At 29.6% G+C, this 15,237-nt stretch overlaps 1 protein-coding gene across 7 annotated transcripts in view; it reads left to right on the top strand.

Annotated features, from left to right (window-relative positions):
• The window catches only part of LOC143045794 (uncharacterized), a 46,979-nt gene that overhangs the window by 5,512 nt on the left and 26,230 nt on the right, over positions 1-15,237 (top strand). For 5 of the 7 annotated variants that reach the window (XM_076218557.1, XM_076218561.1, XM_076218559.1 and 2 more), the window contains exons 2-5: positions 3,543-3,626; positions 4,126-4,176; positions 4,609-4,779; positions 10,470-10,484. In XM_076218557.1, the coding sequence (XP_076074672.1) occupies positions 3,543-3,626; positions 4,126-4,176; positions 4,609-4,779; positions 10,470-10,484 (321 nt within the window). Of the gene's footprint in view, positions 1-3,542; positions 3,627-4,125; positions 4,177-4,608; positions 4,780-5,045; positions 5,454-10,469; positions 10,485-15,237 lie in introns of those variants that run through there. The other 2 variants (XM_076218558.1, XM_076218562.1) reach the window with 2 other exon arrangements.

The following is a 15,237-nucleotide window of genomic DNA, read 5'->3' as shown; positions in this document are numbered from 1 at the left end:
CTTTAGCGTGGACCATCGCTCTTTAGCGTGACCATCACACTTTAGAGTCCTACATATTAAAATTTCAATAGTATATGAAGCTTTTACAAATACCAAATTGTATTCCAAGTTTCTTTAATTGGACCTTTAAATATTGACTTTAAACATGTATGTAGCTTTAATCTCAAAAAAGATTTTCATATAATGTTTATAGGCAACTGAATCTAGGTATTTTGTTTGACCACTGGGTTGTGTATAATACATATATTCAGAATGGAATAACAATGGACAAAATTACATGTATTACAATGAATTGGCAATAATTACTATTAAGGGTTTAATTATGCATACATGTATTCTTAAGACTGTCACTCTAGAAGGACATGAACTGTAGTTTAACAAAGAAGATTTCTTTTTTGTATCAAAGCCAGGCATGACAATGTTTAGTCAGGGTTTAAGCTAGGATTTTAAAGGCTTTAGTCACTTTTGCACGCTATTAATTTCAACCTTATTTTGTGTAACAGCAAGGGACCAAGGATGTATATTTCTAGCTTCATCTAATCTTTGACTTAGTCAGATTTTAAAGGACTTTGGTATGATTGGCAGTTATTGTATGATTTGACTGTATTGGCCCTTATTATGAAAGATTCTGACATGGGGTCTGAAAATTTAGTTAACAATTTCTCTTCAGCCTAGTTTTATTTTTTTTTTAAATAAGGAATCACAGCAGAAATTTACTTGCAATGATTATCATACTGCATACTCCTTATCCTTATGAAATGTCTAAATCAATATTTGGACATCATTTCTCTTAAGTTGGAACTGAATAAAATCCATTTAGAAAGATTGTAACGATTGTAACAAATCAAGAATAGATCACGTTTTCTACTTTTGGTTTAGTACTAACTGAATGCTTTCTGTGCAGTTGTCAGCTGGATTAAAAAAAAAAATTCAATGAGAAGGAATCCAAATTACAATGTTATAACTGACAAAATTTTTGCCTTTTCAAATAGTATTTCTTAAAACATCTCTCCCCATCAAAAGATTGTCCGAAGGCCACTTATTCAGAATATTTAGATAAATGTTCTGAAATATACCCCTGGTCAAAGCTGCCATACTTTTAAAACTATATATATATATATATACTGTATATAACATCACTACTATCATTCCTTTTTCATTCAGCTTCAGTATTAAAACAGCTCGATCACTTGTTCATCACTCAAACAAACAAAAACTTTAGGGGTTTTCATTGAGAGAGAATCAGATAAATATAGGTTTAACACTATGTAAGTTCCAACTGTGGACTGTAATATTAGGCAAAGGAAATTAAGTTACAATTCCATAGGGGAGTCATTCTTACTGTTATCATGATCATATCAGTCAGCTGCTTGACAGAGTCCTAACTTCGAAAGCATATTACAATTGTGTAAATTTTTAGTACAGACTGAAAACAATGATAGCCAACAGACAATTTTGTGATGCACTATACAAATAATTCATTAAAGCTCCTGCATGATAAGTACAAAATATTGGCCATGATCTCTCAGGTCTAAATTGTGTTAATCAAATACATTGTATAGTTCAAAGAGAGCTAGCTTAATATATATTTTGTTGTGGTGTGTTATTATAAATAAATAATGAAGTTCAATTAATACTGTTAACACCATTTTCATGTATCATACAAAGTCATAAATAGTCCATTGATGATGATTGATCCAATAGATTTATAGGAGTAATACATGTTTCAATGCTCAACAAGTCAACTCATGCCTCAAAAATAATTACTTTGACATATTTTATAGACAACTGGCTATTTTTCAAAGACTAAATGTTGTCAGTGGCAGATCCAGAACTTTTTATGAGTGGAAGTTAACATACATGTAGCTAGCACTGATTTTCTAAAAAATATAGCACCATCAGCCCTCAATGTTCTATTATAAAGGCATACAAGATAGCACAATTGTTAAAAATATAGCCCAGGGTACTATGGTGTTTTATGGCCCTGGGTAGAACATTACTGACTTTCCAATTGCTATGGGCAATATTGAAATTGGAAAGTCAGCATTAGATTTAGTGTAAACATTGTCTATAAATTTCTGGGGTTTTTTTTTTTTTTTTCTTAAAACTTGTAGTTTTTTAACCATGGAATCTACATTTTTTAAAGCAAAATTGAGGGATTTATATATTGTTATTTTTTATTGTCATAAAACCAAAAATACAACATAATCATTTCTATTTGGAAAAAAAATATTGACACCACATGTAGTCCCCCTTTGATTGCTGACAATATATACTATTAACATTTATAAAGTACCATTCATTTCCCATGGAGGTCTTATGATCTTTTTTTTATAATGTATGATTCAAATGAGATTTTTTTTTATAAATGATAATTACAAGCCATTTGGAACTGTGTATAGTCAATAAAATTCTTGCAGATGTTAAAAAAGTCAAATGAAAGTTCTTTAAATAAAATGGTTTATAATAACTTCCAATCATTTGGAAAGAAACACCAATAAATTTAGTTATCCGTTACAAATTTAAACACATTAACATCTTTCATGTTTTAAATTCTTCCCTAATGTGTGATCAATTGAAAATTCTGGATACATTTATGGTATTATGCAAGACTATTTTACCAATTTTTTTATGTATTTAACTATTTATGACTGTAAACTTATTTGGAATAGTAAACTTTGTAAAAACTAAAATGATTTAAGTTTCATAAAAGTATAAATTATGACAGCTGCCTCTGAGACCGCAATTAAAAAAAAACACTGAACAACTAGAAAATAAGTTCCATGGCAGTCTCAAGAGTACCAGATTTTTGTTGTTGAAAAATAAATTGTATATTCAATAAAACAGTACTCTGTAGTATTGATCACATGACTAGAAGGTGATTACTGATGATGTCAATTTTATTAATTATACATGTAAATATGAGCTATAGAACTATCTATATTCCTCCAAAATCACAAGATGAAATAGTTCTTAATTGAATAACCTTGTGAACATTTTAAATAGGAGTTAATGAGAAATAAATTTGCCTCATCTGTTAGATTACTCAGTTTGTTATATAAAAAAATGTGTCCATTCCATATTGAAAATCATTAAAATAAAAATAAAAATACAATATGAATATGAAGATCAATGGATATTGCTTGTATATTGTATGTCAAAGGCATCTATGTAATTAGTGCACTACTTTCAACTGGTTTTGCCCCACCACATTATAAGTCTGTACTAAGCCAGGCTATCTGGACCAATTGTAACATTACTTCTAATTCGTCTTTGTTTGTACATTTATTTTTCATATGCATTGGGTGTTGTAGGGTTCTGGCGATCTTATAATGTAAAACTTTTAGTGATTCCTGTTATGAAAACTTGGCTGGCCATTCAATGGCATTGTATAAAGCCATTAAACAGACAAAAAGTAAAGAACACAAATATTACTGTCCCATTTTAAAAGGCCTAAACTGTGAAAAGAACCTAATGTTATGGTATTTAGCTAACTTGCAGCAGTGGCAGTGAATATATTTTGAACATTTTTTTATTTACAGTGTATGTCAATGATAGAAGATATGATGAAGGAAATGCAGTCATTGAAAGATGCTAACAAAAATCTTATGGATAAAGTAAAAGGGGTGAGTAAAAATAGAATCTGAAAGAAACTTAGTTAAGTCTTAATCCTTACCATGCGCTGACCATCATATGATGGGCTTACCCAAACCACCTTTATTTGGCTCCAATGGCACTAAAGACTTTTAGAGATCAACTTTATGATACTTATTTTAAAATTGGTGCATATTCCCTCAACCTGAGGCTATCTATTGTCATGTTTCTTATGTTAAAACTGTAAATACTACAAAAGATAATCAAAGTTATGAAATCTGTTATCCTGAAATTCAGAGTCAAAATGAGAGTAAAAATGTTATTTGGAAATTAAGACTAAATATAGTGCAAGAAATATGTGTCATTGAAAATGAACAGGTATCGACTGCATTCTGAAATTCTGATTGATTGTAGTGCTAAGAGTATAGTATTAAACTTAGTGTGAATTAGCATTTAAATGTTTAATTTGATTTTACAAAGTTATGGTTTCTTTTCCTTTCCCATAACATGTTTTCACCAATTATATTTCAGTTGAACATTGATGATTTGTTGAAGAGATTAAAAGATTTGGAATCCAAAATGGTAAGACATTTTAACATTAATATTTAGATATGATGTTAATTTATTATGGATTGTGTCCTTTGTGGCAACAGGTATTATGTAGTGTGGATGGACTCCTGAAATTGCCATTGTTACAATGGTTGCAAACAACTTTTGTAAACAATGTTTTTGTCTAGGTTTTAAGCTTAAAGATTGATAAATCAAAACTCCCTCTCAATTGAATATCCATGAATAAGTGTTTTGATAAAAAAAAGATAAAAATGAAAACTAATAACAATAAAAAAAAGAAAGATACAGTGTCTGTTTTTTGGATTTACATGTTTATCTTTAATATAGATAGACTATATTGATGTTTGGAAGAGTGCAAACTTGTTGTTTGCAGATGTTTTCTCTGATTCTTGTAAAAGAGATTTCAAATTCACTTAATCTTTTAAATAATATTTTATCTTATAGAATGATATGAATGACCGATTTAACTTATTGCCTTCGCCTGACGACTTTGCTCAGTTTGTTACATGGGCAGGATTAGAGGATGCTCTTAGTGGTATTAAAAAAGACTGGGAAAACATGCAGCAGCCACCATCAGAACGAGTTGTTATAGAAATGTCTAGTCAAACAGAAGCTGTAAGTATTTCCTCCAAACTTAGCTATGGTATAACCTGGGCAGAGACTCGGCACATACATGTAGCTTCGTTGAAATATTTTCTAATTAGTGTTATACCCATCTCCTCTCAGTTTCTTTTTTAATTAGTTTAAGTGATAAAAATTAGCAAAGAACTCCTGGTCCCATGGCATGCTTAAATTGGAATTGAAAATTATCTTGAGGGTTTATTGTAAGTCATTTCTCATACTTGATCAGTGCTTTATTTCTTAGTTCATTCCAATTTTGAAACTACTGATTTTAGATGAGGCCTTCAAGTGTTGATTCTGGTAATAAAAACAAATCAGTACAATGGAATCAGATGAAGGATTATGATTTACACACCAACGACTGTAATCGTGCTATGGATTCACATCATAGTTATCAGTGTGAAGATTCACACCATAATCAGTCCAAGGATTCACATTATAGTAACCTGTCACAAGGTTCACACACTGGTAATCAGTGTTCACCTAAAAATGATCAGATGAAAAATGTACACTACAGTTATCAACCTGCTTCACAAAGCAATAGTCAGTTCAAAAATTCAGACACTGCTGATCAGTCTAGAAAATTGAAAGGGATAGACCATGATGACCATCCCAAGGTCATCCACTACAGTGATCAAACAAAACCATACAGTAGTGAGGTTACCAAGGTATACACACTGGTTTCCTGTTTTGTTTTCACCTCTCTGTTTGTTTTGGTATTGAATCATGCATGGATTGACACTTTCAAATGTTTTTTCAGACTGAAGTAAATTTTGCATGGTGTGACTTTCTGTTTGTTTGTCATAGTTTTTAGAGTACCAATTACCACAAAGACATCCAATTTAAACACAGAGGAAAAATACAAAATGTCAGTAAATTATATGAATTCATAACAGCCAGTGCACTTTTAATGTCGTTTGAACTTGAGGACAAATAATCATAACAACCCACAATGTTTATTTTTACTATTAGTTGAGGATGGTCCAGCACAACAAACCAGTCATAAAATCATCAGAAAGTTTTAAACATTGTATTCAATTGATTAATTTTACATACACATATACTGTTAAAATATATCATAACATCTGATCCATTCATTAATCAGAAAGGGATTTTTCAATGTGTATTCAGATATTTCTCATGACATTTGTAAACAGAGAAATGTGATTGTTTGTAAGACAATACACAGAATAGCTTTCATCATTAGATATTGGATACAAATCTTGTTTACATTTTGATAAAGAAGGCATTATTATTTGTAAACATGGGAGAGACAATATAAATAGTTTTATGTTTATGACATCTGATCAAGTGTAGTTTCATTTCTGTTGTTTTAGTCAGAATATCATAGATCATATAAAGATAAGAATTCACATTTTATTGGGGATCTCTATCCCACAATGATTTGTGATTGGTTTGGAGGCTAGATATGGAACGAGGTTCTGTAAATTTTAAATCTTTTTATAATCTTATGTTACTTCAGTAAGCAGTGGGATCTGCATTGTTATAGAACACTGCAATATGATGTTATTTTCATCTTTATTTTAAAGCAAATAAAAATGGTTAGTATAACATATAACTGGAATATGGATGCACACATATGTATAAAGGGTAGAGGCTAGATGTGAACATGTTTTGTAATTCCTTTTTATATAGCATTTTGTCGAATAACTAGTTAACCATTGCTCAATAAATGGCAAATAAGGTTCTGGGATTTGTTTTTGGTAAAACTTTATCATTGTAGAACAAACCACTAACCTTTAATATGATACCATAGAATTTTGTTCATTACAAAGTTTAGGCTAAACATCATATTGATTGATGAAGACAAAGTAACTTCAAGGTGAAACTTGCTCTATTCTATCTTGTGTAATACATGTCTAAAAAGTTAAGTTGTCTAGAAGTTTACATTCTAATGCAATTATGTTGTAACAATTGTTCTGATTGGATGACAGCAAGCGTAAAATTCTCTATCTCCTTGTCTGTAACTAAGGAAGCCGACATTTTGAATTTCGCAATGTATTGACATGTTATTTCTACAATAATAAACACAAAACTCACTTGTTGCGCCTAAATATCTTCCTTTTATAAAATTTTATTACATTCTGAAGCGGCACAGAAGCCAGAAAACGCACGGTGTTTATGTTTGACGCCGGAAGCATACCTATGACGTCACCTAGTGTAGGGACCAAAGAAGATTATATCTTTTCGCGGAATTTTCTTTAATGAAGGTTTTACACTGAAATAATGATTGAAATTTAATTATGAACTTGTTTTGCATTAGAATAGAGATAACTGTATTGTATTTGAAGCTTTGCGGATGTCCATCGGTAGTTTTACTGTCGCAAATACCCGTTTACCTGTCTCCGCTCGGCGTCGCCAGGTAAACTAAATTTGCGACAGTAAAACTACCGATGGACGTCCTTAAAGCTTCAAATACAATACAGTTATCTCTTAATTCTTTTAGTTAAAGTCTATGCTAGAATTCATGATAACTGATTTTTTCCTACAAATTATGAATAGGTATAAATGTGAGCACCCTTTACTGCATGCATATCACATTTGTTGGCAAGCTTGTTGATTTATATCTATATTGCTGTGTGAATGTTATGTCACTACATTATTTAAATAGTGACCATAGTTCATCAACATATGAATCTTCCTGACCTACATTTTACACTTGAGTGACTCTGGTTGAATTTCATTATAAACAGGTGGTTCGTTTTTCAACGATTTTTTTGTTGAGCATCATGCATGCAGATAAATTTCTATTTAGATCAAGAAATGATAGTAATATATGTTAATATGATATCTAACCTAGCTACAATAATGCAGTTACTTATAAGTCAGGCAGACATTGGAAAAAGTCCAGAAAATTATGGCTCAGTTGTTAGAATGTACTTCATTGGTGAGATGTATGAGTAATATGTTTTCAAATACCTTCACATTTTATTTGTTAAAGAATGGCCATAAGTGTATTCAAGAACCTTTGATCCAGATTAAACGGCTGCTTTCTCAGACCAAATAATTTTAAATTATGAGAATATTTGTAATCTCATCAAATATTTTTTAAATTTGTAATTTGAAAAAAAATAATTATTGAAATGAAAAATAAATATGTTAGCCATAACTGTTTGAATAGGAGTGAAATATACAAAACAAACAAGATAGCAATTGTTAAACTACTTAAACAATATACTATATCAAGGTTGTGTTTTCAAACAGATGACATTTTCTATGTTATAAATTTAAATTTTGGTTTTAAAGTATCAAAAGAGAGTTTGTTTTAAACTTTCCTTTGAGATAATTGAAAAATGAAAACTTTAATTTCGTAATATAAGGTGATAGTCTTGCCGTAAGTAAAATTTATAATCACTTTGAGAAGATGATTTATAGAGGTGCCATTATTAAATAGAAAATATGTTAAAGTCACAAAGTTCAGAAAATGAAAATAGGCTTTCAGTATTAGATTCAGGTAAAATAAACACTATCAATACTGTTTATATTATATTGATGTGAACCTTATGGCAATTATATGGATACTCCCTAAACTTAATGGCCTAATATATAAGTCAGACCTTAAATTGGATTAATGTCTATATAAACACATTATGTTAAATCTGTGTACTGTCACCTTGGGGATTAAAGAAGTCTCTTTTTACATGATTTGGTGCAAATAATTATAATTAAGGTGCAACATTATAATTTTGTATGCAGGACAAGTTTTAGGCAGATGATGCTTTATATGTGTGAATTTAAAATTGCATGTTTGAGTTTAATCTTTGATAAAATTTCCCCTCGTCACCTCACATATAAGAAGTGGCTAAACTTACCAATTAAATGGACTAAACATGCATTATATTATGTGACTTAGGGAAAATTTTAAAAGGCTTTGTATTGTAATAAAATCCACGTTGTTCGGATGGCTGTTTAAATTTATAATTTTATTAAAAGTTTTTTTCACAGATTAAACATTTGACAAGGTTAACAATCTATACACTTATGTGTTTGAAATGTTTATGTTGCCAACAAAGTTCTTTTGGTACAGATATGATTGTCTGAATATAATTGATATATTGACTATTGAGATCCTTGGTTATTATTTTTTGAGAATATATGACACATATTTCTGTGTTGAGATATTCATTCATTGTGTTTAACTTTCAAAATGAAACTTTTCATTGTAATAATAAGAATGTGTTCATCAATGTCTTGGTTGTAAAGGCATTTCCCAAAATGAAAAGAGCTGTTACTCACTTTGTCAAAGAATAAAGAAGTATTACTAAATCAAATATTATATCTATATGATATACATGTAATTAAATTTATTCACACAAGCTAAATTTGATGACTTCTTTGAGTCCCTTTTGTGTCTAAATTTTAAAGAAAACTGGCTTAAAGTCAGACCAAACGTCTTGTGTTGTTCAATAGATTTAGATCTTTGGCTCTCCTTTGCTATAACATTTTGTATTTAGGTCTGTTTTTTAATAAGTTAATGGTACTGTATCAATGACTATTCCACACCAGATTCCTCTTAAAATACAATACTGTTTAGATTATACAATGATCATCAAAGAAGATGTGGTATGATTGTCAATGAGGAATCTCTTCACAAGAGACCAAAAGACACAGTAATTAACAGCTAGATTTACCTTGTGTTTTAGAAAGCTTTGCATTTAATTATACCTAAAAGGTAACAAGAATCACCAAAATTATGTCTTTTTCTCAAAAACTCACTGCAATATGTCAATGATTGGTTGACTTTTGTTTGTTCAATGTCCAGTGGCAAACATCAATGATATACTACCATTAAAGTGTTCATGCTTTTAAACCCTGTATACTGATATTTAAGCAATTTTGTCCAAAGGTTTTTTTTTTTATAAATTTTATAGTTTATGTGTTATTCATGTCTCACAGACATAGACCACTCATGGTTACCCAGTTCAGTAAGGTTCAACTATTAGTTTATATTAGTGTTTGACAAACAGTAGGTAAAGCTGAAAGTGAAAGAAAATGAAAGTAAAACACATCTTGAATTGAAAATTAAACACCTGACCCTAAATAAGGTTATTTTAACTTGTTAAACACTACAAAATAAAATAAGCTTAACATTTGCTTTTATACTCCCAAGTCTTGGACAAACAGAAAATATTTCCAATTTTTTACCTTTTACAGGTGATGAATACTTTTGCACTGATGTTTAAATTTATGAAATAATCAATTCATCATTCACATATTTGACCAAACCCAAACAAGTTTTAATTATTAGCTTATTTCTTAGTTTTTAAATGCTTTCTGTCTGTAAAGAAATTTTAATATTTGTTTTTCAACCGAAAGTTTCACCCACCAATTCTGACGTCAATGTCACAACTTTTCTTGGACATAATCTTTATCAGCCTAAAAGTTATAATTACTTAGATAAGAGTACAAGTAAAATACAGAAATTATATTTCAATATAAGATGTATGACATTTTTATATTAAAAGTAGACCAAAAGTTTAAATGGATTTCTATAATAAGTATATCAAAATTAAAAAGTTTGTTCTAAATAAATGTTTTCAATATGTTATATTTATGACTATTTGTCAGGTATATTAGTATATCATACTAATTGGTTGAAATAATTTTAAATGTCTAGTTAGCGATTCTAATTGATGTAATTTCATCATGACTTTTTTCCACAGAAACGACAATTTAAGGTTTGTACAACGCATGGTCAGACACCGTCTTTGCATGAGTGACTTTGTTTCCATGGCTTTCTGTTGCTATCAAAATGATTATTTGTTTATCAGATGAGCTTGTCATTAAGGGATATATGTAATCAATATTTCTGCATCATTAATTGTAACCTATATTTAGAAACACAAGCAGAAAAATACCTTTTTCGGCAAGATAATGTCACGAAAAGTCAATATTTATTTCAAACTATATCTTAAGTAAGTTGGAATTCCACAGTACTTAGGAGTATGGTGATGGTAATTCGTCTTTTCAAAATTTAAAGGACTATGGGTAATCTCATTGTTTCTACACCAAAATGATAATAATGTTACGTCATTGGTTGAATTTCCATTGTTTAGAACGATTTAAACCAATCACAACGTTTTGGTGTACATTTTTGAAAATATTACACAGAATGCATTAGATTTTGAATAGGCGAATTATATACAATGGTATGCAACAAATGTATGGCATGTTCCGAGGGATGCACAAAACATTAGAATTCACACAAACTAATCAATAAATAACTAGCACAGCATACCAAGTTATGTCAGAAAAATAACTTATATTGAATGGATTCACTTGCTTTCTATCACCTCTCCGAAATTGGAGATTGGATATAATGTATAAATGTATATAACATAAAGTATAGAAGGCTGACTTTTACGTGAAGTTTTACAAAGTTTGTTCTGTAGTGGAGACTGATGTGAGCTGAAACATCTCAATGATGTTTTTGTCTATGTTTTTAATTTTGTCATAGCTGTATATTGCTCACTAACCAAACCAGAAAGATTATTTGTTTTGTGAAGAGTTTATATAGTTTTCATGGTTGTTATGTAAAAATATGTTTGTATGAAATTTTAATACAGTCTTTTGTGATCTGTTCTATGTACTTAATGTGTAATGATATTTATGGTACATGTATAACATTGCACATTCCAGTATCTTTAGACAGAGATTGACAGAACCAAGTGACCATTTTGACAGTTAAGGAACTTGTTACATGCAAAAAAGAATAAACTTTTGTAAGGGTTTTCATTAAAGAAGTTTGCTATAATTAGTTTCCTCAAATGTTTGTATAGTATTAAAATAACTAAAAGAGCATGGGCTCCTTTTGATTTTCTCTATTACTATTCCCTGAAATATGGACGTTTATACCTTGAATTATATTAACAGTTTAACCTTTCTGTTCTGACCAGTATAGTCATGAAATGATGCACAATCTTCTTATACAAATAGGAGATGTGGATTGATTACCAATGAGACAACTATCCACCAGAGTTCAGATAGATGTAAGAAATTACAGGCCTTCAACAATGAGAAAAATCCATACCATATAGTAATATACAAAAAGTTCAGACAGGAAAAGTTACATATATTATCTCTGATAGGACTACATACCTCCTTACAAGTATGTCCCATACAGGATATATTCATAGGACTGACAATTTGTTTTCCCAACTGTTAAAAAGATTATAGAATCCCAATTGAATCGATGAAATTTTTTCACCGGTTTAGAACTATTTTTGTACAAACTTCAATCACCTTGTTGAGGGATTACATAATGTTTAAAATATAGACCAAAGTCTTAAGAATATCAATTTAGGGGATTTTTTGTTCCATTTATTTTGTTTAAAACTCTTTTTATGGAAATTTTTAAATGGTGTAAATGTTTTTAACAATCTTTTTTTCAATTTTGTCTGAGACTGTTTACTTCAATCTTTTTCATGACATGCATAGAAGACAGGGCTGAAACCTATTCCCCATTTTAGCCAACCATTACTGTTGAAATACATAGGGTTGCCTTAATATAATTGCTTACATCCACTTCATTTTAACTTTGGTGGATAGTTGTCTCATGGAATTGGCAATCGTACCACATCTCTTAATGTGTAGGAAGACCATTTTCTAACCATTTAATAACCTGGTCCTGTTACTTTTTATAAGATCAGTATATCAAGCTTAAACATGCATTCATACGTGCACAATGTATGAAAGTCCATCAAATTATTTTTAATGGGGATTTGCTGCAAAGTTCATTTATTTGGGGTCTTCAACTTTGCCAACAATCGTTTTTATTTGGTAAGTTTATTTTTTCTCAGCTTTAATTGGTTGAGTTTCAAATTTTTTCTGGGGAATGTTAGACTATCCAGTTTCCATACAATATGGCGTGCATGCACATGGTAATATAACATTGATTTTTTATGGAAAGAGAAATTTCAAAACAACAAACATCAAATATATATTCAACATTTCAAATTACGTAACTAAGTCAATCTTTTTCCATTTACAAAACTAAGTCTGACAATATTATAGGAATTTAAGGTGTGAAAGTTAAATTATACAGTTTATTATTGAACAATTCAAATAATATTTCCACAATATTTCCATTTTATTATTTCCAAATTGAATTGTAACATTACCTTACAGGTTGTAATCATGAACAACATATTGTATAAAACACAATGTGGTGACAAATTTAAGAACTTTCAATTATGTTGTGTCTGTGTTATTTTTAAGATAAAAGTACAATAAAACCATGAAATTAGAATTTAATTCCACAATAAACTTTTGTAATAGAATAAAAATTTCACACTGATGTAAAAAACATGCAAATATTTCACTTAGTGTACACATTTGAATAAGCTTATATAATAAAACTAGCTAATTATATTGTTACTTTAAGTGAACATTTTTTTGTACATCAAAGGGAAAGTTTGAAATATTGTATGAAATCCTTGTTTGTACTTACTAAACTTTACCACATGCTTTTTCAAAAACAATAATTTTTACATTTATTTTCCTCAAGATTAAATAACAATATTTGGTACACTGTGTCCCATACAAGTTATTTAATTAATGTATAGCATTTATACATTTTTATCACAGACTAGGTTTCTACTAGAATTTGGCCCTCAATATGAGATTGAATTTTACTATGCTTCCTTTATTGGAAATAATCTTTTGGTAGATAATTTGCCAACACACATTGTTCTGACTCAAAGCTGTCCAGGGTTTGCTAACTTTAAATGCTGTTAGGTTTATATAGAAACCGTTTTATTAAATAAGGTTTTTGTCAAGCCGGCAACTTTTGTTGCAGAAAGCTCGACATAGGGATAGTGATACGGCGGCGGTGTTAGCTAACTTCTTAAAAGCTTTATATAAGATTCAGGGGATGTTCTTTGGGTTAAAATCCCCTTTCTAAATGGCTGAACACTATGTAATACCCTTACAGTAATGAAATAGAGTTTTGAAAAGTCAATTCAAGGGGAAAAAGATACTTATGTTGCAAAGGTGTTCACTGAGGATGTTCAGAGTAAAGTATTGTCTGTCATATTGTTTAGAAAACCTGAATAATAATCCTCACTTGGGTTATCAGGAAAGAGAAGGTTGCTTAAAAGTTTGATAAGAATACATTAGAAAACTTCTTGTCAGTACAGTTTTAGGGTAAAGAGTACTTTTCTTTCTTATTCATTAATTTAGAGCTCATAAAATTGTCACTCCTTCTACCAATGTACATGGTTGTTATTGTTAGTTATTGTATAAAAATGGACATAAATTTGAAAAGTCTTATTGGTGCAAAAAGTTCAGAAAATGATTTTAAGCTATCAATAGATCATCCAAGAAGTTTATAATGTCAGGATCCCTCCAGAAGTTGTAATTATCACAGGAATCAATTCAAGCAGAACTATAAAATAGTCATACAATAGTGATATAATGAATAATAACGAAATATATTGTCACAGAGTCGATTACATCATAACGATAAAAAATTTACAGTTCTAATTAAATCTCTGGTTAATGCTAGGCGTCAAATAAATAACACATATATTTGGGCAATTTATGAACTTGATGTAACAATATTAAGGGTACATTAACTTTATATAGTGCAAGTCTTGCCAAGTTATAATTCCCCATAAATTTAGTATCCTGTTTCCTTTATCTTAGGAATATGGAATAAGCAATCAACTCCATTAAATTTACATACATCTGAATATATAAACTTCCTAAAGTAATTACTATAACTGAGTTTGCATTAAGCAGTTAATATATACAGAAATACCTTAAGTTACAAATAGTAACATTCAAAATATGGGTTTCAAAGTAGAATCAAATCTAAAAATGTCTTCTATATATTGCCAAGTTATATAATAACGGCTATTCTGTATCAATCAATAGACTAAAAAGTTGTGTAATAAATAAGTTATATCAGCAGGGCAACATCATCAGTATATTGCACATGCTGATTTTATAATGTATGTGGGCGGATTTTGTTATATAATTTTATTAAATATAGTAACATTATCTCAAATCCTTTGAACATATTATTCAAAAATGTAAGTAAGGCATTTCTCTGTGTCATTTTTTTCTTTCTTTTTTTTTTTTTGAATCTAAAAGTTCATTTTTTTTTTTGAATCTGTAAAGTTTCATTTTATTTTCTTAAGTGTGATTTTCTTCACAAGAATAAAAAGCCCATTTACTTATAAGCTATTCATTATTGGCCCTTAGAATTATAATACACAATTATATTTTAAGATCACTTGTAAAATCTGCCAATATTGAACACTATAGGTTTTCAATTGACTTGAATTGATTCTCTATGGTGTGAATAATTGAAAGTTAGTCTGTTGTATGATTGTTAGATAAAAGATTAACTATATGATTGAAACATTATCTCCTGTGTAATTGAATATGTGCATGTGAATATCTCCATTTATGAATGACGTGAATGTA

Source organism: Mytilus galloprovincialis, chromosome 9 (assembly GCF_965363235.1).
Source record: "Mytilus galloprovincialis chromosome 9, xbMytGall1.hap1.1, whole genome shotgun sequence".
Classification (NCBI taxonomy): Eukaryota; Metazoa; Mollusca; class Bivalvia; order Mytilida; family Mytilidae; genus Mytilus; species Mytilus galloprovincialis.
This window is presented reverse-complemented; position numbering and strand designations above follow the sequence as displayed.